Below are 27804 nucleotides of genomic sequence, written 5' to 3'. Positions count from 1 at the left end.
ATGATCAAAGGAGGACAGCAGAAAGGGAATCCTTGACAGGCTTCTCACAGAGGAAAGAAAAATAAAAAGTATGTGAATTGCTCGTGTGATCAGAATTTGTTTCCATATCACCTGTCCATTACCTAGGCAAGGGAACACCTGAAACAAGCTCAGAACCAAGAGAATGAGAGCAATCTCAACGTCTTGCAGGGACCCAGTTTATTCAAATAGAACAGCCTTCCTAACCAGTTGTTCAGCAGAAGGGCTGGTTCGAAAAGGCTGCCAGGAGGCACATTAGAAGAAAGTTTATATACACAGCACACAAAGACTCATAAAATGCCACAACGCTCATCCACTTGAATCAAGAAAGGTCACAGGTCATGGGACGCGTGGCTCAATGTGAATATTGACTCCTCTGAAAATACCTTGGGGTGCCCCAGAGTGCCCAGGTCATTTGGGTCTCCTGTGTCTCACTTTGACACCATGCCCATGGGAACCAGGACTTCCATGGGACTCTTGACATTTCTATCCGCTATCTTACTTTCCTGTTCCCAAAATATGTCAAAGACCTTTGAGGAGAGATGTGAGTTCTCACATGGATGCTAGCGCAACACAGACCTCTTTCCCAAAACATCATCTGCCCTTCTAGGGGCTGATAAGGATGGAGGCTGTAGGAAATGTACACATCACAGCTTTACACAGAGCAGGAGGGTGGCATGAAGATTACAAAATGCAGGCATACAAAAATCAAGCCCAATGCATTCTATCAAAAAGGCTAAATGCAATTCATACTAGGACACTTCGAACAGAATCAAAATCTATAATATTTAATCAATTATCAAATTTTTTACACAAAGTCCTTCATAGGAAAGCTCAGCAGGGACAGCAACCTCATCAGTGTCGCCCAATCACTCTTACCCCTCTCCCAAGTCATGACGTGAAGAAGCTATTGAAGGAATGAATAAATCATAATTTGGGTCAGCCACCGGCCATAGCAATAAAACAATATGATATACAAAAAATAAAAATAAAAAGTCAGTTATATAACATATTTTTAAGGGTTTTGAGTAAATAATCAAACGGTGGATCATATTCTAATTGCCCCAGCTAAAAACCTTGCAACCTTGGCTCATCTTGATCTGCCAAGAGAACGGACACTGTGAAGAAGGTATTAAACACCTTGGCGAAGGACTTGCAAGTCACAGCTCTGGGTACGTAGTAGGAATTACTATGGGGCACCAGATGTGGCAAAGAACCCGGCTGCAATCCTCTCCTCATATGAACTAAAGTCTCCTAAAATTAAATCTGTATACAGCCACTACTATAGATTGTCCCCAATGTGAGTTCATTGATGGGAAGCGGGACAGGCCCTGTGGCTGAAGCTCCTTCCACATTCCATGCACTGAAATCGTTTCCCCCCACTGTGAATTCTCTGATGGATTGTGAGTTTGGCCTTTGCAATGAATCTCTTTCCACATTCCAAGCAATGATAGGGTTTGTCTCCTGCATGAATTCTTTGATGGACAGTGAGCTGGCTTCTGTCAATGAAGCTCTTTCCACATTCTGAGCACTGATAGGGTTTATCCCCTGATGAATTCTGTGATGGGTTGTGAGTTGGGTGCGCCGGGTGAATTTATTTCCACATTCCAAGCATTGATATGGCTTCTCCCCCGAATGAATTCTCTGATGGTCAGTGAGCGTGCGTCTATCAGTGAAGCTCTTTCCACATTCCAAGCACTGATAGGGTTTCTCCCCTGTATGAATTCTGTGATGGACAGTGAGCTGGCGTCTGTCAATGAAGCCCTTTCCACATTCTGAGCACTGATAACGTCTCTCCCCTGTATGAATTCTGTGATGGGTTGTGAGATTAGCTCTCTGAGTGAATTTCTTTCCACATTCCAAGCACTGATAGGGTTTCTCCCCTGTATGAATTCTGTAATGGACTGTGAGCTGGCGTCTGTCAATGAATCTCTTTCCACATTCCAAGCACTGATAGGGTTTCTCCCCTGTATGAATTCTCTGATGGACAGTGAGCTGGCGTCTGTCAATTAATCTCTTTCCACATTCTAAGCACTGATAGCGTTTCTCCCCTGTATGAATTCTCTGATGGGTTGTGAGATGGGCACTCTGAGTGAATCTTTTTCCACATTCTGAGCACTGATATGGCTTCTCCCCTGTATGAATTCTCTGATGGACACTGAGAAGGCCTCTGTGAATGAAGCTCTTTCCACATTCCAAACACTGGTGGCGTTTATTCTCAAGGGGATTTCTTTGATTTGAAGTGGAATGGGGGCTCTGGCTGAAGATCTCTCCGTACTCTGAATATGGATACGACTTCCCCACTGTTTGGCTTTTGTTGTGGTCTCCCTCATTCTCCTTCTCCAATTCATCATCACCTGCAACTAAGTGACAAACAGATTAGAGCCTCAGGAAGCAATGGAGCCCCAAATTATGGAGCAGTGCTAATTAATGCTTGTGACAGGGAAAGAACTGAAGGGAGTTAGATGTGAGGTCTTCCTACAGGGTTCACTGCCTGAGATTCAAAAAGCCTGGTTATTTTCTGGGACGGAATTTGTTTGGCCCAATCATGGGATCTGTGCCATCTCTGATGTCACTCGTCTCTTTAGACAGAAAGAAGAACAGAAATAAAACATATGACAGAAGCCACTTCAACTTCCTGAATCACTTTGAAGATTCAGGCCTGGGCAGTTTAGAGGAGCCTGAAAAAAATATTGGGGGGGGCAAGATGATGATGATGATGGTTTTATTATTTATATGCCAGCCATCTGGCTGAGTTTCATGCTTTGAAAAGGCAGAACTGGAGGAAGAATATTCACAGGGAAAACAATCAATAGCCATCCCTCCAAGGTTTGCTGTGGGAGTGTTAGCATTCCAGGTGCTGTGGGTGGCGCTGTTGAGCCCCATCGAAATATCAGACGTTCTTCACCTAGAGAGATGTCTTGAATTACAAAACAGAAAGGATGATCCAATAGGGAGCCTTACCAAGAGAGTCCAAGATCCCACGATTCTCCTCCATGACCTCCTGATGCAGAGCTCTCTGGTCAGGATCCAGCAACGCCCACTCCCCGTCTGTGAAATGGACAGCTACATCTTCAAAGCACACTGGACCCTAAAAGAAAAAGGTTGTCCTCTTAGACAATATCAAGGTCAAGAGTTACACTTTCATCTGTTGTCTTCTGCCTCTTAATTGATATTATGTTTTAATGGGATTCTTTCTCTGCACATTTCATTATGGATACATTCCCGTTTGCCACATGGAAGGATCCCATTTCTTCTGTCCTGTTCTTCTGTGCTGTTCTTGCCGGGTGGGGAGGACCCTCCTGATGCCCTATAGACAACTTCAAAGTGCATGGGGGGGGCAACGACAGGGGGATGAGAGGGGGAAAGCCCCATTGTGCAACTGATGGGGTCCCCCCCTCTCCAGGGCTCTCCCCAGGCAATCTGAGGCTGCTCCTCCAGCTTCAATGCTGTCCAGGGTTGTAAAGACTGCGGAGAGAATAACTGGGTGCCCTCTTCCCACCTTGGATCAAATCTACGCTTCCAGGTGTCACAAGAAAGATGCAGAGATAGCGCAGGATAGTGCGCACCCCGGAAATGATCTCATTCAGCTTCTGCCTTCTGGAAGAAGGTACAGGGTTATAAAGACCAGGACTAGCCGCCTGAGAAACAGTTTCTATCCAAATGTGATTTTGGTTTTAAACACAATGTAAGGTAGTCTCTGTGGGAGTATATTGTATTTAATTAGGGGGTATCAGAGTTTTTAGGGGGTTAATCAGGCTGGGATAGCAGGCTTGTTGGTTTCTGAATGACTGATGTAGATTTTTTCAATTGTGTTGTTCTGTATGGGACAATGGCAATAAAGATGATGGTATTCATTGCTCTCTGGGTTGTGGAGTACCAGCAGGGAGGAGAGCTTGTCACAAGAGGACTAGGAGACCCTTCATCTTCTTCACCAGCTGGATTCCTCTCTGCCTCTCGGTCTCCCGCATCTCACTCCCCTGCCTCCGCTTCTGCCTCTGTGTCTGGACTGCTCTCTGCCACAGACTCCATCTGCTCACTAAGAATCATAGAATCATAGAGCTGGAAGAGACCACAAGGGCCATCGAGTCCAACCCCCTGCCAAGCAGGAAACACCATCAGAGCACTCCTGACATATGGTTGTCAAGCCTCTGCTTAAAGACCTCCAAAGAAGGAGACTCCACCACACTCCTTGGCAGCAAATTCCACTGTCAAACAGCTCTTACTGTCAGGAAGTTCTTCCTAATGTTTAGGTGGAATCTTCTTTCTTGTAGTTTGGATCCATTGCTCCGTGTCCGCTTCTCTGGAGCAGCAGAAAACAACCTTTCTCCCTCCTCTATGTGACATCCTTTTATATATTTGAACATGGCTATCATATCACCCCTTAACCTCCTCTTCTCCAGGCTAAACATGCCCAGCTCCCTTAGCCGTTCCTCATAAGGCATCGTTTCCAGGCCTTTGACCATTTTGGTTGCCCTCCTCTGGACACGTTCCAGTTTGTCAGTGTCCTTCTTGAACTGTGGTGCCCAGAACTGGACACAGTACTCCAGGTGAGGTCTGACCAGAGCAGAATACAGTGGCACTATTACTTCCCTTGATCTAGATGATATACTCCTATTGATGCAGCCCAGAATTGCATTGGCTTTTTTAGCTGCCACGTCACACTGTTGGCTCATGTCAAGTTTGTGGTCAACCAAGACTCCTAGATCCTTTTCACATGTACTGCTCTCAAGCCAGGTGTCACCCATCTTGTATTTGTGCCTCTCGTTTTTTTTGCCCAAGTGCAATACTTTACATTTCTCCCTGTTAAAATTCATTGTTGCTTCTTCAGTTTCAGACACCTCCTCCTCCCAGTCTCCTTTTCTTCCTCTAACCTCTCATCATCGTCCCCCCCCCCACCCCTCCCCTGGCCCTGAGCCTTCGTTCCTTGGCGGTTCCTCCCACCATTCCTCTGTGTCCACCAGTCGATGACATCCTCTCTCCCCACATGGCCCCTTCCTCCTACCTGCTCTGGGTCCACAGGGGCAGCTTCCCCTCCGCCACCAAGAAAAGATGGACAAGCAGGTCTTGCTGGCCTCGTTCCGTCTCCTGCGAAAGAAGAAGGTAAGTGGGAAGCCAAAGCGCATACTTCACTCCGAAGGAAAACTACAGGTGCGCCTTCAACCAAGTAGGAGTTGCCACCTAAATGTGGATGTTTGTACCCATTTGACATACTAGTTCTGCAAAAATACATCTCCCTTTCTCTGGGCTCTTGGTCCTCTGTGACTCCCCCCCACCCCAAAGATTAAACGAATTCACAGATTAGTTTCAGAATCCACAAAATGTGACCCAACAGAGAAAAAACTCCTTCCTCCTTACCCAGAGGCCTCTCTCTGGAGTCCAATGGAGTCTTCTCTGCCTCAGAGGAATCCGGACCCATTTCTGCTAACAGATCCTTCCCCTGAAAGAGCAACACGGATTCAAAAAAAGTAGATTAGAAATGGAATGGCTTAAAGGTAAAGGTAAAGGTACCCCTGCCCGTCAGGGCCAGTCGTGACCGACTCTAGGGTTGCGCGCTCATCTCGCTCAAGAGGCCGGGAGCCGGCGCTGTCCGAAGACACTTCTGGGTCATGTGGCCAGCGTGACGAAGCTGCTCTGGCGAGCTGGCACCAGCGCCGCACATGGAAACGCTGTTTACCTTCCCACTAGAAAGCGGTCCCTATTTATCTACTTTGCACTTAGGGGTGCTTTCTAACTGCTAGGTGGGCAGGAACTGGGACCGAACGACGGGAGCTCACCCCGCCGCGGGGATTCGAACCACCGACCTTTCGATCAGCAAGTCCTAGGCTCTGTGGTTTAACCCACAGCACCACCCGTGTGGCTTAGGACACAAAAAATTTAGGGCTGTCCGATATCATTCATTGGATGCTTTCCAAAAAAGGATGGGCCATTAGGAAATGATTTGGGAATACTCTCCCTCCTCTTTGGAGCCCCTTGGGAGTATCCAGAGGAAAGTCTCTCTCACCTGCTGCTCTGCCTGCTTCCTCTCCTCTGCCTGACTCAGGAGGAAACCTTCAGCCAGGGCTACAGCCTGGGAACTGGTCTCCGCTCCACATTCCCTCACCCAGCTCTCCATCTCCTCTGGAAGGACAGCCAGGAACTGCTCCAAGATCACCAGGTCCAGCATCTCAGCTTTCGTGTGCCTTTCTGGCTTCAGCCATTGATGGCAAAGGTGGTAGAGTTGGCTGCAAACCTCTCGGGGTTCTTTGGCCTCCTGGTAGCAGAACTGCCTGAGCTGCTGGCTCTGCACCTCTGAGCAAGGGGTGTCCTCCTCACTTGGGTTCTTCTGCACGGAGTTTTCCCAGAATTCCCCACTGCTCCCTGTTTCCATGGCATGACCTCTTCCTGCTTCAGGGCCAGCTGAGTCTTGCTCATCCATCTGGGCTCCCAGGAAGTCTCCAAGAGATCAGAAGGAGCCCCTTGGTCCTCTGCCAAGTTCTGCCTGTCCTAATGAGAGGTTTTGGCAAATCCTAAAAAGCAAATACATTTATCTGGTATAAAATTGATACACAGTAAGGAGGAGATAAGGGTTCCCTGGGCAAGCATGGAGAAGTATTTGCAGGAATCACAGCCCAGACTCAGAGTTTCTTTTTTAAAAGAGAAAGAATGAAGTCAGAATTGACAAGTGAGTCATTTGTACCAAGTGTAGTTTGGACTCAAGGCAAGAGTGGGGGTCCCTCCCCCCCCCAAATGCCAGGGCACATTTCTTTCCAGCGCCTCTCTCCTTTTCCAGAACTTTGAATCTCCCCTGTTCTCAAGACAGACTACTGGGGTGGGGTCCCTTTTTCCTTTGTTCTGAGGGCCAGATCCTGACCTGACCAAAGGACAGCTCTCGAAAGCAAGACAAGTAGGACTGCCTTTCATTCTGTGATTGTAAGTGGCTTAAAGTTCTTTTCAGTATTGTGTTTTAATGTTGTAATCTGCCTTGGGAACTGAGGGTGAAAATGGGATGGGGATGATGATGATGGTGAAGGTGTTACATAGCTTAACCCCCCCCAGCCCCACTTGCTTGGAGGTTCTTTGGCATCCACCTGGTCCCTCAGGTGGCCTTGGGGACTGGCAGTGCCCACTTGAAGCTCCAGCCTTTGGCACAGAGAGGATGTGGCCATGGGGCTTCCTGCTCTGGATCCCATGGGATGGTTGCAAGGTCCTCTGGGTGGAACTGCCCTGGAAGACGGCTCCGAAACTGGCCCCTAATGGATGGGCTCCCTCTTTTGATTTGTGCTGTATTCATCCCACCTTTTTCGCCAGTCCATGGGTCTGCCCCTCCTCATTGAATCCCCACAAATATCCTTGGGAACACAGTTATGTCATTTAAGTATTGATCCAGAGCAGAACTCTCACATATAGTTAGCAGAGTAAAAACTCAAACACGTTGCAGGATTCCCCAAAAATAGATCAGAGGCAATTATATATTTCATCCAGCAGAGCTTTACTGCTAGCCAAGGCCAATGAGCACAATGGTCACAAATCCAGTACATCCAGGATTGGCACTGTCCAGTTGCAGCAGTTTAAGCAAGGTTATGCTTAAAATTCTACAAGGCAGGCTCAAGCAGTATGCGGACCGAGAACTCCCAGAAGCGCAAGCTGGATTTAGAAGGGGCAGAGGAACCAGAGACCAAATTGCAAACATGCGCTGGATTATGGAGAAAGCTAGAGAGTTCCAGAAAAACATCTACTTCTGCTTCATTGAATATGCAAAAGCCTTTGACTGTGTCGACCACAGCAAACGATGGCAAGTTCTTAAAGAAATGGGAGTGCCTGATCACCTCATCTGTTTCCTGAGAAATCTCTATGTGGGACAAGAAGCTACAGTTAGAACTGGATATGGAACAAGTGATTGGTTCAAAATTGGGAAAGGAGTACGACAAGGCTGTATATTGTCTCCCTGCTTATTTAACTTATATGCAGAATTCATCATGCAAAAGGCTGGGCTGGATGAATCCCAAGCCGGAATTAAGATTGCCGGAAGAAATATCAACAACCTCAGATATGCAGATGACACAACCTTGATGGCAGAAAGTGAGGAGGAATTAAAGAACCTTTTCTTGAGGGTGAAAGAGGAGAGCGCAAAATATGGTCTGAAGCTCAACATCAAAAAAATGAAGATCATGGCCACTGGTCCCATCACCTCCTGGCAAATAGAAGGGGAATAAATGGAGGCAGTGAGAGATTTTACTTTCTTGGGCTCCATGATCACTGCAGATGGTGACAGCAGTCACAAAATTAAAAGATGCCTGCTTCTTGGGAGAAAAGCAATGACAAACCTAGACAGCATCTTAAAAAGTAGAGACATCACCTTGCCAACAAAGGTCCGTATAGTAAAAGCTATGGTTTTCCCAGTAGTGATGTATGGAAGTGAGAGCTGGACCACAAAGAAGGCTGATCGCCGAAGAATTGATGCTTTTGAATTCTGGAGCTGGAGGAGACTCTTGAGAGTCCCATGGACTGCAAGAAGATCAAACCTCTCCATTCTGAAGGAAATCAGCCCTGAGTGCTCACTGGAAGGACAGATCCTGAAGCTGAGGCTCCAAGACTTTGGCCACCTCATGAGAAGAGAAGACTCCCTGGAAAAGACTCTGATGTTGGGAAAGATGGAGGGCACAAGGAGAAGGGGACCACAGAGGACGAGATGGTTGGACAGTGTTCTTGAAGGTACAAACATGAGTTTGTCCAAACTGCGGGAGGCAGTGGAAGACAGGAGTGCCTGGCGTGCTCTGGTCCAGGGGGTCATGAAGAGGCGGACACCACTAAACGACTCAACAACAATAAAGTTGCAGCAGACTTAATTTAATCTCCCCCCCGGCCCCCTCCCCGGCAGGCTGGGACTTGCCCCCTTCTCCCTCCTGCGCCCTATGGGGAAGAGAGAGGAGACTTACAAGATCCCAAAGGTGCCACCGACGCAGCTCCTGCAAAGAAGACGAAAACCTCCCCCTGGAAGAGAGAAAATGGGGGGGGGAGGGGATTTCCTCGGGAGGACCTCGTCCTCCCCCCTTATTTCCTGTCCTCTCTAGGAATGCAGCTCAGTTCCTTTTAACCCTTGGCGAGCCGCGCTCCCCCCTCCCTCTGCAAAGCAGGAGACCCGGGCATCGCAGCCCCCAGGAGGGACTTATTTTGACAGCCCTCTGGGCTGGCTTCTCAGCTGTTCCCTCCCTTGGAAAGGGAAGCAGGAGCAACAGGGTTAAAGAAAATAATCGGGTTTACGGGCCTTACATCGCTCCCCCCCCCCAGTTATCTAGGGGCAGCAAAAGAAGGAGACTCCAGCCAAGCTAAAGAAGGAAAATAGCGGTCAGCGGACCTGATCTTTCTTTGTTGCAAGGAAGGTTCAAAGGTGGCAAAGAGAAAGAACCCCCAGCAAGGGTGAAAGAGATTTTCCCACAATGCATCCCTCCCACCATCACCAAAGCGTCACGAACTCGTCACAAAAGAGGAGTGGTTGTCATGCATAAAGGAGAAAGTGCCCCCCCCCCCCGCCAGTCATTCCAGCTCCCACCGCCTTGGAAGGAGCTGCTTCCCCAAAGAGCAAGAACGGGATTCACACGTCCCCCCAGTCGCGAGGCCTTCCTGCGCTTCTCCTCTGGAAGGATCCGGATTTCTGCCTGGGGTGTGGGCTGCCTCCTGGGGCGAAGCTGGATTCCCCCTAAGGGAGGGGCAAAGGACCTTCTGCTGGAGGGAGGGGGAGGGAGGGGAGCCCTGGATCGCCCTGTCTTTCTGTCTTGCAAGAAACAAGGAAACAGGAGGATGCATTGTATCCGCTGTTGCTACATTTTGTAGCGCGCTTACACCTCCTCCCAGTCGCGAGGCTTTCCTGCGCTTCTCCTCTGGAGGAATCCGGATTCACTTCTGCATCCCGAGGGGTTTCTGCCTGGGGTATGGGCTGCCTCCTGGGGCGAAGCTGGATTCCTCCTAAGGGGGGGGTGGCAAAGCACCTTCTGCTTGAGGGAGGGAGGGAGGGAGGGAGGGGAGCCCTGGATCGCCCTCTGTTTCTGTCTTGAATCTGCAGAGGAAACATTGTATCCGCTGTTGCTACATTTTGTAGCGCGCTTCTTCTTCCTCTTTCTGCTCTCGGTTTCTTGCGCTCAAGGCATCGCGCAAAAGAGCCGAGCTCTCCTGGCGGATCGCGCGCTCCAGACACGGGGCTGCTGCTTCCTGACTTCGGATTGGCTGCCTGTCACCTTTGGACGATGCCCATTGGTCAGCGATGGTTCTTTGACTAATCCTGATGTTTCATTGAGGGGTTTCGGGACTCCATTGAAGGGTTTACAAGCCTCTTGGCTGCAGATCACAAGGAGGGGAGTTTATATGTGGAGGGGGCCACTCAGGCTCGTCCTTCTCCTCCTTTATTTCAACCCCTCACTTGTGAGGCCCCTCCCAATCCCCCACCCTCAGGACTAGAAAATGGAAGAGTGTTAAACAAAATTGAGTGAAGCCAAGGGTGATGACGGGGATTGAAAATTCTGCAATTCACAATTTCTCCTCTAAAGGAGATAAGACGTTATTGTTCAATTCCATGGTGATTTTAAAAAATGCATAATATTAACACTGAAAAACTTTTGCAATAACTGAACTTTGTAAACCTTTTGTGGAATAAGCATTCATTTTTAGGAAAATGAAGTTGTAATGTTATTCTTAAAAAAAACACCTTGAGTTTACAAATTATATTGCCTGGGAAGTGTAAATAATATGACCATGATTACCTGACAGTATGGTACTTTTAGAATCTACTTTATGTTGTCATTAAAAAGTCAGTTTTAAAATGCATATTAAGAAGTAAACTACAACCATCAAATACAGTAAGGCTAAAATGTTTTCCCCCTAGCCTTCCTCATAGCAAAATCATCCAAAACGTCATCAAAATTTGTTTGTCTAAGTTTGTCACTTTCAATGTACAGAATGCTCAGTGTGGACAACCTCTCTTGAGACATTGTGGCCCTTATTTCATTTTTAATTCTTTTGAGTCTTGAAAAACTCCTCTCTCCTGAGCAGTTAGTGACCATAAAGCTAAGAAATAGCCACAGGATTGCTTCCACATTAGGAAAGGCCATCTGAGTTTTTTCCTTGTGTATAATTTGATAAAGGTCTGTATGAGACAGAGAGTGCTCTGCTGTAAGCCTATGGCTTTGTGTCACATACAGGTGAAAGTGCAAAAGTTCATCAATAAGTTTCAGGTCAGTATCTTCTGGGTATGCTTCCATCAACAGTTCAGCACCTTGCTTAATTTCTTGCTTTGATGCTTCAAATTAGCAAGAATGGCAAACAATTGTACAATATCACTGTACGCAGTACTACTTCTTTTTAAATTGGCTTCAAGTGCATCTAATATAGGAATAAAGGATTTTATTCTAAACCTACCGTATCTCTTGGAAGATAGTGCATCTAAGGCACCAGGTGCACTTCTGTCATCCTTTGCCGTTCCCTCACTCTTTCTCTCCTTGTTTTGTAGTGGACATTTGGCAAGGTGGCTTTTGCTTGTTTCTCAAGCTCATCAAAATCATCTCTAATTTTCCTTTAAAAATCCAGAAGTGAACTGTACAAACTTGCACAAGAGCTCAATAACCGGTCTGATTTTTTAAGGGCTTTGCTGACCTTGTGAAAATGACCTAGCACACAGGTCCAAAAACGCAGCATAAACACAGATTCCAGTTCTTCCATTTTCTGCAAAAGTTTGTTAGCTTGGAGCCTGGTCTCCCCCTTCCCTTTAACGTCAGAGTCCGGATGAGGTCCAGTTACCAACCTGCAGCCTGGCCTCCTGCCTTCTGCAGGTAGTTCTGGATCCCTCCGAGGATCCCTTCCCTGATCCCCAAGGCCTCTCTCTGCCTGTGGGCAATCTGCAGTGCATGCTGCAGGCACCAACAGGGCTTTGTGAAGTGTGAAAGAGCCTGGGAGGGGGGGGGGCAGTGCCAGTCACATGTGCTTGCTCTGTTCAAGCCAAGGACAAGGGAAGGAATGGAAGAGACTTGGGAGAGCTTGCTTGCGTAGTCTTATCTGCTCCATGCGGCCTTCCACTGATTAAAGTGTAGCACGTACCGCTACTGACTGACCCTTGGGCTGAGGAAGGCTGTGCAGCTGGTTGTTGACTCTTTGGGCCTGCTGGCTCTGGATTCTGAGATGGAAAATTCTGGGGTGTGAGGACAGTGGCGTAGCGTGGGTTGTCAGCACCCGGGGCAAGGCAAGTAATTTGCGCCCCCTAACCCGTGGATTTTAGCACTCGAATCTCTTCCACTAGATTAGTTAAAGAAACCCTTACCCCCTAAGCACATGTATTGTTTGTTATGAAAATACTGATGTAATTAAAATAAAATGCATCTAAATGCAAGTTTATTTTCAAACACTTTCTTGAGTGCGAACATGCATTACACATTCTCCACATTTTCAGCAGGTCTATGAATACAAATCTACAAATGTAGTAACCTAGCATGGGCCATGCTATTATATGTCATCTCACAACCATCATAAACGACAAAAAATATCAAGAACAAAAACTAAACATCAAAATGGAACCATACCCTGGAGATGATCCAAGACTGGGCTAGATGGAGCCAACTTCCTCATTCCTGTACCTCTAATTGCAATTCTTTAATAGAAGTGCAAGATATCAATCTGTATATACAGATTAATTTAAATTCGCCAGCTTTTAATTAGCGCAAATTTTTCAACAACGGAATAGAAATCTACATTAAAGTCTCTCTCAATGGACAGTATTGCTAGATTACTCAGTCTTTCTTGGCTCATCATTGTTTGATTAATTGATAGTATGTCTGAAGTAGCATCTCCACCCCCATCATTCTGCCCAGATACTGAGGTCCAGCGCCGAGGGCCTTCTGGTGGTTCCCTCCCTGTGAGAAGTGAGGTTACAGGCAGAGGGCCTTCTCAGTAGTGGTGCCCGCCCTGTGGAACGCCCTCCCACCAGATGTCAAAGAGAACAACAACTACCAGACTTTTAGAAGACATCTGAAGGCAGCCCTGTTTAGGGAAGCTTTTAATGTTTGATGCATTGCTGTATTTTAATATTTTGTTGGAAGCTGCCCAGAGTGGCTGGGGAAGCCCAGCCAGATGGGTGGGGTATAAATAATAAATTGTTGTTGTTGCACAACAGGTCTCCACACAGAGTAAGAGTCCCAAACATGGGTTAAAAGCTCTGTGAAGACCTTCCCTCCCTACCCAGAATACATTTCCAGAACCATAATTTATACATCGCTGATACGTCATCATCATGTCACAAAGAGGGAGGGGAGTTGTGAGGTTACCCAAGTTCATCAACTTGCCCCAGTTAGCAGATCAAGTTCCTAACACCTTAAGTACCCGCCAATTAAAGAACAATAAAAATACGGTACCTTGAGGTGTCCCAGAGTGCCCAGGTCATTTGGGTCTCCTGTGTCTCACTTTTACACCATGCCCATGGGAACCAGGACTTCCATGGGACTCTTGACATTTCTATCTCCTATCTTACTTCCCTGGTACCCAAACATGTCAAAGACCTCTGACGTGAGATGTGAGTTCTCACGCGGATGCTAGCTCAACACAGATCTCTCTCCCAAAACATCATCTGCCCTTCTAGGGTCTGATAAGGATGGAAGCGGTAGGCAACTTACACACAACTTTACAGGAGAGTGGAATGAGGGTTACAAAATGCAGGCATACAAAAATCAAGCCTAATGCATTCTATCAAAAAGGCTGAATGCAATTAATACTAGGACACTTCGTACAAAATCAAAATTAATATCTAATATTCAATGAACTATCACATTTTTTACACCAAGTCCTTCCTAGGAAAGTTCAGCATGGACAGCAGCCTCATCATCGTGGCACCAATCACTGTTATCCCTCTGTCCAGGCATGATGTGAAGGAATTCAACACCTTGGTGAAGGACTTGCAAGTCACAGCTCTGGGTACGTAGTAGGTAACTATGGGGCACCAGATGTGGCAAAGAACCCGGCTGCAATCATTACCTCATATGAACTAAAGTCTCCTAAAATTAAATCTGTATACAGCCACTACTATAGATTGCCCCCAATGTGAGTTCTTTGATGGGAAGCGAGACGGGCCCTGTGACCAGAGGTGTAGGAAGGTCAGGTGGTACCTGGTGCATAATTTTTTTTTGTCACACCCCCCCCCCATCCATTGCTCAAGGTAGGCTTGGGAGTCAGCGCTGACACCCAGGGCAGTCTACCTCCATGCCTGCCCCCTTCCTAGCCCTCCCTATGCCCCTGACTGTAAGACCCATTGGATGCAGTATGACTTACTTTTGAGTAAACATATAGGATGGCGACTGCAAGCTGACCCAAGGGATGCGTTCCTGTAGATCACCCACATCAAGTAAAATTGATGTCTAAGGAACTTACTCCCGAGTAAGGAGTCAATCTTGAAAGCGGCCCAGATGCCATCCCCAAATCACACCCCCCCCCCCGCATTTCCCACAAAATTCAGAAATCGAGGGCTTTCGTTGAATTGGGTTGGGCCAATTCTGGACCTGAGAGGGTGCAGCGCTAAGCGTGCTTACTCAGAAGTAAGCCCTATTCAGCTCGGCTAGCAAGCATCCTCGCATGTTTCCTCCCTCACTGAGCATGGCGGGGGTTACTCCCTAGCAAGGCTGCTTGCAGCCACATCCCATGCACGTTGATCCACCAGTGCAGCCCCATTCAGTGCTATGGGATTTCTTCCCCAGGCGTGATGCTTACTTAGGATTGCAGCTTGGGGGTCCTCCCAGCGCCCTTTCCTGCCCGCCCCCTTCATTCCTAGCACACATCCATCCCTCGCACGTTCTGTGCCAGCCCCCTTGGACTATTTCCTTTTGATCAGCTGTCAAAGGAAGAGCGGGGGAGGGGTCCTCCTAAGACAGTCCCTTCCAACCACTCAGCTCTTAGAGAAAACATGGTGGGTTGGCGGGGGAGGGGGGAGAAAGAGAAGCCATACTTTTTTAACTTGAGAAAAACTTGCAAAATAAATTTTTGGACCTGTGAACTGGTCTAGTGGGGCTTTGGAGGGGGAACAGAGTGTGTGTGTGGGGGGGAATAGCAGCACCCCTCCCCTAAATCTTAAGTACGATTGAAACCCTCATGCTAAAACAAGAAATCAGGACTTCGAACCAGACATTATTACTCAAAAGTTATTGTTATTATAAAAAGCAACTGAACTCAATGGGATTTCCTTCCTTGGAGAGAGGCTTGGGATTGTGGTCATTTGAATGGGGCTTGCCTCTAAGTAAGGTTTGAGTATGGGAGAGGGCGGGTTAGTAAAGGTAAAGGGACCCCTGACCATTAGGTCCAGTCGTACTTGCACTTAGGGGTGCTTTCGAACTGCTAGGTGGGCAGGAGCAGGGACCGAGCAACGGGAGATCACCCCGTCGTGGGGATTCAAACTGCCGACTTCCTGATCGGCAAGTCCTAGGCTCTGTGGTTTAACCCACAGTGCCACCCGCGTCCCACTAGTGTGTAAAGCCCTTAATATGAATACTTATGGCCTGAGCCCAAGCATGTTTATTCTGAAGTAAAACCTGTGTGGATTGGGACTGCCTCCCACGTAAATGGGCTGGAAATGGAAGCCATAGGATGCAATCCGCTCCGGTCAGTGGTGGGAGGAGAACCGAGGCTCATTCGGCACCGGCGAGTTGGGGACAGGAGCCTGTAGGGAAGCTGTTGTAGATATTATCATTATCTATAAAAAGTAGTGTTTATTTGCTGCTCTTTTCACGCTGCAGCCGCCGCTGGTTGGTTCCAGGAATGTGCGCCCCTCCCTCCAGGTGGGGCTTCCCGTAACCCCACCAGCTGAAAGAAATTACTGGCCGGTTGTCACCTTGAGGAGCAGACAGAGAAGGCAGGGGTGGCTGGCGGCAATTCTCAATGGCCAGAAATACCTTCCCGTCCCAAGGATTATCCAGGACTACGGACAGACGGATACTCAGTTTCTTAAAGTGAGCGCTTTGTATTTTTAATGAAACAAACCAGGAGACCCCAGCAGAACGCCTTGTGCAAAGTGCTTCTAGGTTTGGTGGCTGTTGTTTTTAAGTGCATGTTGCAGGGGGAAAGGGAAATGATGGCCAGCACGTTGAGCCTGTGCCTTTCTCTCTGTTTCTCATCCGAAAGGGGAAGGAGATGGAGCAGGGAGAGCAGTCTCTCTCTAACTGGCCAGGATGATGGCGAAAAGAAATTCTGCCGCTGCCACTGCCCCATTCATACCTCTCCGTCCCCAGGGCCCCACGACAGACGAACGCGCAAGAGGGGAGCATATGAATGGGGGCGGCGGTGGCGGCATTTCTTTTAGACATCATCCTGGCTGCTTAGAGAGAGACTGCTCTCCCTGCTTCCTGCATTCCGGGGGGGGGGGCCTGCTGTGAAGGCACCCTGCCAGAATAGTGGTGCCGGGGGCAGCCCACTCCCTCCGCAAGCCCGTTCCTCCGCCAGTGCCTGTGACTGAAGCTCTTTCCACACTAAAATCGTTTCCCCCCACTGTGAATTCTTTGATGGATAAGAAGTTTAGGCTTCTCAGTGAATCTCTTTCCACATTCCAAGCACTGATATGGCTTCTCCCCTGTATGAACTATTTGATGGGACATTTAGCTGGTGGCTGTGACTGTGACTCTTTCCACATTCCAAGCACTGATAGGGTTTTTCTCCTGAATGAATTTGCTGAGAAGTGAAACTGCCCTTTTGACTGAAACTCTGTCCACACTCTTGGCACTGATAGGGTTTCTTTCCTGTATAAATTCTTTGATGGGCCATGAGATTGCCACTCTTACTGAAGCTCTTTCCACATTCCAAACACTGATATGGCTTCTCCCCCTGTATGAATTCTTTGATGGACACTTACCATATTTTTCACTCCATAAGATGTACCTAGTTTTTAGAGGAGGAAAGCAAAAAAAAAAAAAAAAATATTCTGAATCAAATGTTGTACTAAACTATTTAATAAACTACCAGTATATCAGAATAATATTTCAGCCATGTAAAGTGAACAGCGGTCAACAGTGGCATTAAGAACTATCATCACTGTCATTAAAAAATGAAGAGAGACTTTAAGGTTTGAGAACTCTTCTAGTCTTCTGTGAACCCCAAGAACTCATCATTGCTAGAGTCAGAATTTAGGAAGCTCAGTTGCTCATAACCACCGACATCACTTTCTTCGCTATCTTCATATAAAATACCATCTTCTCTTCCATCCAAAGCATTGCTAATGCCACATTTTTTGAATGACTGGACAATGATTTCCTCCTTCACGGAGTGCCATGATGTTTTCACCCATTCACAAACCTGAGTGATAGTGGGCCTCTTCATTCGTCCGGTGGGTGTTAGATCATGGTTACCAGCAGCCATCCATTTGTTCCACTCTTCTCGCACAAAGACCTTAAATGGCTTGTTGATGGAACCGCCAAGAGGTTGCAACTGGCTGGTAAGATCTCCAGGAATTACAGCTAGATGGGTCTTCACTTCTTCAAAGCACTTTTTTGTTTTGCTAATATGGGCTCTAAACTGGTCAAGTACTAATAAGGCAGGTTTTTTCAAAAGCCCTCCAGGACGTTTGGACCACACTTTTTCCACCCATACTCTCAGTCCATTTTCATCCATCCATCCTTTCTCATGAACATGTACAACAACTCCTCTTCGAATCACTTCTTTTGGAAATGTTTTCCTTTTGAAAATTAGCATGGGTGGCAATTTGGTGCCATCTGCACAGCAAGACAACACAACTGTGTAATGGGTTTTCTCCTGTCTGGAGGTTTTCACAGCGATAGTTTTGGCACCTTTCAGATTAACAGCCCTATTAGATGGCACATCAAAGGTTAACGGGACTTCATCCATATTCCCAATCTGGCCATTTTCAAACCCATTTTTCTTCCTAGCATCAATTATAAATTTATGAAAAGACAGAATCTTACATTGATATTCTTCTGGCATTTTTTGTGCAATTCTAGTTTTGGTGTGCAAGGCCACATCGCTTCATAAATCTGTAGCACCATGATGGTGAGCCAGTAAAATTGTGAATGCCTTTCTCTACAGCAATGCGTTTAGCTTCACATATTATCATTTTTGTAGAGACTGGGAAGCCGTTATTCTGGTGATATGTGATCCATTCTTTCATGGCAATGTCCATCTGTGGCCACTTTGCAGCATTTCCACGAAAAGTGTGCTTGCTTTTATCTGCTTTTTGCAGCTGGTCCTCCTGTTTCCTCCAATCTCTTATCATTTTTTCAGTTGGCGGTGGCCCAAAATGTCTCTCCGCTGCTCTGTTTCCATGCTCTTTAGCATATTTAACTACCTGTAGTTTAAAAGGAATCCTATATGCTAGTCTTTTCTGCTTTATCATGCTTGTATGTAGAAAGGGGGAGGTTTTCTGCAAGAAAATACAGAGATGAAGGAACTGTCAGTAATGTATCTCCAATGTTTAGCACTGAGCGCTGCCCATATTAAACATAGCTGACATACCGTCTGAAAAAAAAAAGTTATCACCCTAAAAGTTTATTGATATTATAGCATAAACCCATATGATTAATTATATATTATTTACTAAATTATTCCTTTATATATTTTTCTTTGATAAAATACTATATGATTTTCACTACTTATGAGCGTTTTATTTTTAAATTGTAAAATAAGAAAGTCATCACTTGTAAGAGACTTCAGAAATATAAAGCGACTAGCTTATTAAAATGTGTTAGTAAAAATGGCAGACATTCAAAACTTTTTGCTGAAATATATGAGCTTATTTGTAATTTGTATCGCCAAAAGAATAAATTTTCATGTAGAAAATTGCCAACTCAAATTAAACCTGAAATGGAGATTGATATATTACATTCATATTGTGAAATATATTTAAATAGAATGAATATTTTCTCATTTTCTTATATTAAGAAACCTCTTCTCAGTAAAACCCATATTAAAATAGGTTTGAGGTTAAACAACTGGCATGTAGTTGGTCTGAACATGTTGGCTGAGAGAATTTTCATGTCAGGCATGGCAAAGGGTGTCCACTGAACTCAGGAGGGATTCAGTGCGTGGGCCAGGGGACAGCAGGAGAGCATGCTCAGCCCACCCCTCTAATCGGCAGGCTCAGCTGTGTACATCGCGAGATAGCATTTTTTTATCTTGAAGGAGTATCGGTAAGGTAAAGGAAGGCACTGCTGTCCTGGCAAGACCAGTTGCTTAGGCGACGAGTGGGAAAGCAACACGCTGCCGGACAGACCCGATAGGCCGCCCCATTGGGATGACGCTCGTGCGAGAGCCCGTGCTTGCAGGCTCGTTCCCACCGCCTGCAGCTCAGTTAGCCTGCCTCCAACTCATCAGCTTTCCCAGCCGCTGCACCAACAGCTGCCGCCGCTCTTTTCAATGAGCCTCATTCTGCAGCCGCAACATCTATCTCCCTGGGCAATGCTTGCTCAGACATTACTCAACTCTGGCGGTAGTACCTCTCTCTCTCTCTCTCTCTCTCTCTCTCTCTCTCTCTCTCTCGCCTGGCATTAAGCCGCAGCAAACTCCTGCTGCAACTACGGCACATCCGCTCCCTGGAAGAGTGGAGGCCGGGGGAGCAGGGTGGAGAGAGCGAGTGAGAGAGCGCTTGTCTAGATCAGACGTTGTGGTTGTTAATTTGTATACTGCCCTCCATCCAAAGATCACAACATAAAAATGCAAAACAGAAACAGAACAAAAGTGAAGGTTGCCGCCTCGCCTTGCAAGCAAAACCCCAAAGTGTTGCCTGCCAGCCTTGCTTGCTCATCCAAGGGATAGAGAGACCTGTTCCCTCTACTTCGGGGCAAGGCCTCCCTCAGAGCCTTCAGCCACACATGGGCATCTGGCAGCTAAGCCTCGGGGGAAGAGGCAAATATATTGCTTGGCAGGAGCTCCCCGTCCCAATTTGACAGAGCGCGCAAGGGAGAAAGATCACCCTCTGCGCTGGCTCCTGGCTGCTCCCATGCAAGTCACAGAGCCCCTCGGACGGAGGGAAGTCTAAAGAGTGTTCTCAAGCCCTCGTCCCCCGCCTCGTCTCTCCCCACCCCCTTGCGCGGGCGTCACCATTAGGACGCTCACACAGGCAGCGCGCCACACCCACGCCCCTGCGGGAACCAAAGTCCCCAGCTCCGCCTCTGCCAGGGACCACACAATCGCTCCACAAGACACACATTTCCCCTTAATTCTTAAGAGGAAAAAAGTGCATCTTATGGAGCGGAAAATACAGTAACTGGTGGCTGTGGCTGAAGCTCCTTCCATGTTCCAGGCACTGACAGGATTTTCCCCCTGAATGAATTCTCTGATGAGAAGTGACACTGACCCTTTTTTTGAAGCACTCTTGGCACTGATATGGTTGCTCCCCGGTGTGAATTCTAAGATGCACAAAGAGACGGGCGTTCCGACTAAAGTTCTTTCCACATTCCAAGCACTGACTGAAGCTCTCTCCGCACTCTGAATATGGATATGGCTCCTCCAATTCATCATCACCTGCAACTGAGCGACAAACAGATTAGAGCCTCAGGAATAAATGCAGCCCCAACTAACAAGAGTAATGCCAATTAATGCTTGTGACAGAGAAAGAACTGAAGGGAATTATATAATAATAGTAGTAATAGTAATGTTATTATTTACACGCCACCCATCTGGCTGGCTTTCCCCAGTCACTCTGGGCGGCTTAGAGCATATATAAAAGCATAGTAAAACATCAAGAATCAAAAACTTCCTGATACAGGGCTGCCTTCAGTCTTCTAATATTTGTGTAGTCCTAGATGTCCTTGACATCACAGGGTTAAGCAGCTCAGAGTGTGTGTCCTGCCTCCTGTGGGGCAGAGAGAGACTCTGCATCACTTCCAAGAGTCTCAAGTTCTTTGTTCTGTTCTAGTTTCGTTTTTGTCCGGGACAGACACCTTTGTACAATGTTCCGTGATAATGCCTAGAATACTGTAAATAAACTGCTTTTAGTTTTAGTAACTATATGAGAGCCTAACTTATGCGCACCGATGCCCAGAAGACAGAAGGCTCTATTCCTGACCGCTGTGTGACTCTGCTTTTGCTCAGAGCTTTGGAATGTGTGAGCAGCAGAAGCCTGCCGGACCCGATGTCTCTGAGCAATAAATTATTCCAGATTCTGTTGCACCAGAAGCGGTTTAGTCCTGCTGGCCACATGACCCGGAAAGCTGTCTGTGGACAAATGCCAGTTCCCTCAGCCTGAAAGTGAGATGAGCGCCGCACCCCATAGTCGCCTTTGGCTGGACTTAACAGTCCAGGAGTCATTTTCCTTTACTTTTAGCTGCCATGACTGAGAAGATGGAACGCCCTCCCATCAGATGTCAAAGCGATAAACAACTACCTGACATTCAGAAGACATCTTAAGGCAGCCCTGTTCAGGGAAGTTTTTAATGTGTGATATTTTAGTGTTTTTTGGTTTCTATGGAAGCCGCCCAGAGTGGCTGGGGAAACCCAGCCAGATGGGCGGGGTACAAATAAATTATTATTATTATTATTATTATTATTATTATTATTATTATTATTATAAGATGGGAGGTCTTCCTACAGGTTCACTGCCTGAGATTCAAAAAGCCTGGCTCTTTTCTGGGATGGATTTTATTAGGCCCAATCACGGAAACTTTGCCAACTCCAATGCCAATCCTATCTTTGGTCAACCAAAGACAGAAAGAAGCAAGAACAGAAACAAAAACCCTGACAGAACCCACTTCTACTTCCCAAACCATTCTGAAACCTACATTTAAGAAGGCCTGGGCAGTTCATAGAGCCTGATCATGGTTTTAAACGACAGAACTGAAAGAAGAATATTCACAGGGAAAACAATCAATAGCCATCCCTCCAAGGTTTGCTGTGGGAGTGTTAACATCCCAGGTGCTGTGGGTGGCGCTGTTGAGCCCCATCGAAATATCAGAGGTTCGTCACATAGAGAGATGTCTTAAATTACAAACAGATAACATGATCTAACAGGGAGCCTTACCGAGAGAGTCCAAGATCGCACGATTCTCCTCCATGACCTCCTGATGCAGAGCTCTCTGGTCAGGATCCAGCAACACGGACTCCTTGTCTGTGAAATGCACAGCTACATCTTCAAAGCACACTGGACCCTAACAGAAAAAGAAAAAGGCTGTCCTCTTAGACAAGAGAAAGGTGATCTGTTACATTTTACTCTGTTGTTTTCTGCCTCTTAATTGCTGTTCTGTTTTAATGGGTTTGTTTTGCTGCACATTTTGATTATGGGTGCATATTTTAATGTCTTAATGGAACCCTTTTATTGTTTATTTTAATGATGAACATAAAGAACCTGGTCTTCTCCAGATCATGGTTTTCCTGTTTGCCACATGGAAGGATCCCTTCTCTCCTCTCCCTGTTTTTGGTTCTAGGGGGTGGGGGGAGAGACCTCCAGATGCCCCCAAGCCAACTTCAAGGTCACATGTGAGGAGAGGGGGGAAAGCCCCATTGTCTGAATGAGGACGTGAAGCCTGGCCACAGTTGGGTATAGTGCGTAAACTGCTTAGAAGTCTATTTTAGCATTCAATCTAGAAATAAAACTGCAATGGTTGATAAATAAAATTAGTGACATTCAGAAGGTGAGGCGGCACTTCCTTATTCTCAGCACATAAACATCACTGAATGGCGTTTCACCGTTTGCGCCCAGAGCAGCTGTGGAGGCAGGGACTCTGGGTGATGTCCAAGGCACAAATTTGGCAACTCTCCAAAGTCAGTCTTGTCAGCTAGGAGTCCGTTTCCCTAAAATTAAAAGATTTGGCAAAAAAACAGGCCTGTTCTGGAAGGAAAGAGTTAAAAGAAAAATCTGCTAAACTACACAGTCGTTGGAGGTCAAGTTTCGGACTTCAAAAAGACTCCTTTCTTGCCGTTTTGATGAATGAGGTGAGCGGCTGCCGTACTTTTGCATTTCTTATATTTGTTATTTCATGATTTGGCGAACCTCGTCAAGAAAGAATTAATTACCCAAAGGAAACGCAGGAGGAGTAAAATAATTGGACTTATTGACCATCGCAGTCCTTGGCGGAGAGTCCTGATCAAAACTGGCAGAGGAAGATCAGATACGATCATAACAGCTTGGGCTAAGGAGGAAGATGGCAATGGTAAAAGCTCTGATGCAGTAAGAAAAAGGATATGATCAGAAAAAGCCTCCTTCAACGGGGGCAGATTGGAGATATTTTTTTATTGGAATTGCAAAAGGGGTGTACTTTACAGAGGATGCATAGAATCATAGAGTTGGAAGAGACCACAAGGGCCATCGAGTCCAACCCCCTGCCAAGCAGGAAACACCATCAGAGCACTCCTGACATATGGTTGTCAAGCCTCTGCTTAAAGACCTCCAAAGAAGGAGACTCCACCACACTCCTTGGCAGCAAATTCCACTGTCAAACAGCTCTTACTGTCAGGAAGTTCTTCCTAATGTTTAGGTGGAATCTTCTTTCTTGTAGTTTGGAACCATTGCTCCGTGTCCGCTTCTCTGGAGCAGCAGAAAACAACCTTTCTCCCTCCTCTATGTGACATCCTTTTATATATTTGAACATGGCTATCCTATCACCCCTTAACCTCCTCTTCTCCAGGCTAAACATGCCCAGCTCCCTTAGCCGTTCCTGCATTTGTTTGCATGGAATATTACAGTTTGAGAAAAGAGTGGTGGTGAACTCTGTATGCCTGCCAGCTACACGAGAGCTGGAATGGGTTTTTATAAGGAAACCGAAACAATCTTTGTGTGCCTTACTGATTGCCAAGTACACCTTGACAGTACATTTGAAACATCAAAGATCAAAGACAGTGAGAGGTCACTAATTAATTTCAACCTTGGATGGAAGCCCAGAGCCTATTAGAACAACAATCAGCAGAAAAAGAAGGGCCCATCCAAGTGGACTGTGCTTCAAAATATTAAAACTAAGAACAATGTGCGAAAAGCCCCCTGCGTGATTACAGAAATAATGAATGGTCAAATAAAACAAGACAGTCAGTTATACCAGCAACTGACTGAGAGAGAGAGGAGATTGTTAATATCAGGACTGGAAAATTGTGAAGTAACAGAGAAGCTAGCAGAAAGATAAAGGATCGATATTTGGCTTTTGAAATCCAGAACACGGGAAGTGCCATTGAAATTAATTAATTTGGATTATATAATTGGCTATATTGTTTTTTGTTTTTTGTTTTTGTTTTTATAATATTTTTATTTTTCCATATAGACACAATACAACAAACATAAACATACAAAAACAAAAACAAAACAAAAAACATGTATCATTTCATATCCTGATTTCATATCCTATCTTCCCCGACTTCCTCATGCCTCCCCTTTCTGTATTCCAAATTCTTATCGATTGTTCAGCAAATCTTCCCTTATTTTAATTTAAATTTAAACTATTCTTCCTTATTCTCCTTATCATAACCATTGCTAATAGTAACCATTTACTTTCCAGTCCAACATCATTCTAACTTTCGTTAACTTTGTAATATTTCTTTAAATAGTCCTTAAATTTTTTCCATTCTTCTTGCGCTGCTTCTCTTCCCTGGTTTCGGATTCTGCTCGTCATTTCTGCCAGATTGTTTTTTGTTTTTGAACGTGGAAAGATTTGGTTTGATTTGTTACTAATATGAATGCTTTTTAATTAGAAAATGAAATAAAATTATGAAAAAAAGAACATGGTGTTCTTCAAATCATTCTTCAGATCATGTGCACAAACATTCCCCTTTGCCACATGGAAGGATCCCTTTCCTTCTTTCCCTGTGTGCTGTTTTTGCCGAGTGGGGAGGACCCTCCTGAAGCCCTATAGACATCTCCAAGGTGCGCAGGGGAATGACAGGGGAAAGCCCCATTGTGGGACTGATGGGGTGAATCCTGGCCACTCTTTGGTATGGGGTGTGAACTGCTTAGAAGCCTATTTGAGCCTTCAACCCTCCTTCCTTGGCGGTTCCTCCCACCATTCCTCTGTGTCCCCCAGTCCATGACATCAAATCTGCAGATGACACCAAACTGGGAGGGGTGGCTAACACCCCAGAGGACAGGATCACACTTCAAAACGACCTTGACAGATTAGAGAACTGGGCCAAAACAAACAAGATGAATTTTAACAGGGAGAAATGTAAAGTATTGCACTTGGGCAAAAAAAACGAGAGGCACAAATACAAGATGGGTGACACCTGGCTTGAGAGCAGTACATGTGAAAAGGATCTAGGAGTCTTGGTTGACCACAAACTTGACATGAGCCAACAGTGTGACGCGGCAGCTAAAAAAGCCAATGCAATTCTGGGCTGCATCAATAGGAGTATAGCATCTAGATCAAGGGAAGTAATAGTGCCACTGTATTCTGCTCTGGTCAGACCTCACCTGGAGTACTGTGTCCAGTTCTGGGCACCACAGTTCAAGAAGGACACTGACAAACTGGAACGTGTCCAGAGGAGGGCAACCAAAATGGTCAAAGGCCTGGAAACGATGCCTTATGAGGAACGGCTAAGGGAGCTGGGCATGTTTAGCCTGGAGAAGAGGAGGTTAAGGGGTGATATGATAGCCATGTTCAAATATATAAAAGGATGTCACATAGAGGAGGGAGAAAGGTTGTTTTCTGCTGCTCCAGAGAAGCGGACACGGAGCAATGGATCCAAACTACAAGAAAGAAGATTCCACCTAAACATTAGGAAGAACTTCCTGACAGTAAGAGCTGTTCGACAGTGGAATTTGCTGCCAAGGAGTGTGGTGGAGTCTCCTTCTTTGGAGGTCTTTAAGCAGAGGCTTGACAACCATATGTCAGGAGTGCTCTGATGGTGTTTCCTGCTTGGCAGGGGGTTGGACTCGATGGCCCTTGTGGTCTCTTCCAACTCGATGATTCTATGATTCTATCCTCTCTCCCCACATGGCCCCTTCCTCCTACCTGCTCTGGGCCCACAGGGGCAGCTTCCCCTCCGCCACCAAGAAAAGATGGACATGCAGGTCTTGCTGGCATCGTTCCGTCTCCTGCGAAAGAAGAAGGTAAGTGGGAAGCCAAGAGCGCATGCTTCACTCAGAAGGAAAACTACAGGTGTGCCTTCAACCAAGTAGGAGTTGCCACCTAAATGTGGACGTTTGTACCCATTTGACATACTAGTTCTGCAAAAACACATCTCCCTTTCTCTGGGCTCTTGGTCCTCTGTGAATTCTCCAATAAGATGAAAAGAAATCACAGATTAGTTTCAAAATCCACAAAATGTGACGAAACAGAGAAAAAACTCCTTCCTCCTTACCCAGAGGCCACTCTCTGGAGTCCAAGAGTCTTCTCTGCCTCAGAGGAATCCGGACCCATTTCTGCTAATGGATCCTTCCCCTGAAAGAGCAACAAGGATTCCGAAAAGTAGATTAGAAATGGAATGGCTTAGGACGCAAACACTTTAGGCTATCCAATATCATTGCTTGGATGCTTTCCAAAAAAGGATGGGTCATTAGGAAATGATTTGGGAATACTCTCCCTCCTCTTTGGAGCCCCTTGGGAGTATCCAGAGGAAAGTCTCTCTCACCTGCTGCTCTGCCTGCTTCCTCTCCTCTGCCTGACTCAGGAGGAAACCTTCGGCCAGAGCCACCGCCTGGGAACTGGTCTCCGCTCCGCATTCCCTCACCCAGATCTCCATCTCCGCTGGAAGGACAGCCAGGAACTGCTCCAAGATCACCAGGTCCAGCATCTGAGCTTTCGTGTGCCTTTCTGGCTTCAGCCACTGATGGTCAAGGTGGTAGAGTTGGCTGCAAACCTCTCGGGGTCCTTTGGCCTCCTGGGAGCAGAACTGCCTGAGCTGCTGGCTCTGCACCTCTGAGCAGAGGGTGTCCTCCCCACCCGGGTTCTTCCTCACAGTGTTTTCCCAGAATCCCCCGCTGCTCCCATGTTGGATGGCATGGCCTCTTCCTGCTTCAGGGCCAGCTGAGTCTTGCTCATCCATCTCTGTTCCCAGGAGTCCCTAGGTCTTCTGCCAAGTTCTGCCTGTCCTAATGAGAGGTGCCAGAGAATCCTGTAAAGCAAATGCATTCTTCTACTACAAGATTGATAGACAGTCAAGAGAAGAGAAATGTTCCCTGGGCAAGCATGGATGAGTCTGAATCACAGCCCAGACTCGGAGTTCAAGCACTATATTCCCATATTCTTAAGGCAGACTTCTGGCTTTGTTCTGAGGGCAACTCTCTCCCCCTTCAGAAGCATGGCTGCCTCCAACTGGGGGGCCTGGAGCCATCGCTAGCCCTCTGCTCCTCCCTTGAATTGGCCTCATCCTCTTCTCAAGCCATCTCTTCCTCCTGTGGGAGGGAGTTCCGTGGGTCTAACTGTGCACTGTGAGATGGACGGACTTTGTTTAGCACAGAGGCCAAGTTTTTATTTCTGCCTCCAGATGTTTCCATCTGGCTGCCACCTGGGCTGATTCCTCAGCCCCATCAGGGTTCCTTTGCAGGCCCTTTTCTTCCTGACTCAGGGACCCCTCCCCAAAGGAGCAAGACAAGAGTTGCAGACCTCCTGTTACTTGCAGCCTCCCTGGCTTTGCAGAGAGGAAGGGGGGCAGAACCTCTTAGCCCTGGCTTGGGGATCCCCTTGCAGGATCTGAGCAGAATCCCCACAGATCCCCATCATGACTCCCTGGCCCTCATGGCTGTTCTTCTGAGCCCTTGCAAAGCGGAGCTCTCCCTTCTCTCTCTCTCTCTCTCTCTCTCTCTCTCTCTCTCAGGAGCCAGGGCCCCAGAGGGGTCTTCTTGGGGGGACCCTCCCTTGCAGCCCTGGGACCCCCCATCTCCCCAAGGCGACTCACCGGATCCCAGAAGGCGCCCCCAGGCAGCAC

General features: G+C 46.8%; 1 protein-coding gene across 1 annotated transcript; it reads right to left on the bottom strand.

Annotated features, from left to right (window-relative positions):
* Nucleotides 1-181: 181 nt before the first annotated feature.
* Nucleotides 182-26736, bottom strand: ZNF565 (zinc finger protein 565). Its single transcript, XM_083627534.1, has 4 exons — nucleotides 26509-26736; nucleotides 25890-25972; nucleotides 21980-22106; nucleotides 182-2381 (listed from the first exon to the last, which is right to left on the bottom strand). The coding sequence occupies exons 1-4, from the start codon at nucleotides 26597-26599 to the stop codon at nucleotides 1279-1281; spliced, it is 1404 nt and encodes a 467-aa protein (XP_083483660.1). The 5' UTR covers nucleotides 26600-26736; the 3' UTR covers nucleotides 182-1278.
* Between the last annotated feature and the right edge of the window lie 1068 nt (nucleotides 26737-27804).

Source organism: Podarcis filfolensis (assembly GCF_964270895.1).
Source record: "Podarcis filfolensis genome assembly, chromosome: 8".
In the NCBI taxonomy this organism is placed as follows: Eukaryota; Metazoa; Chordata; class Lepidosauria; order Squamata; family Lacertidae; genus Podarcis; species Podarcis filfolensis.
This window is presented reverse-complemented; position numbering and strand designations above follow the sequence as displayed.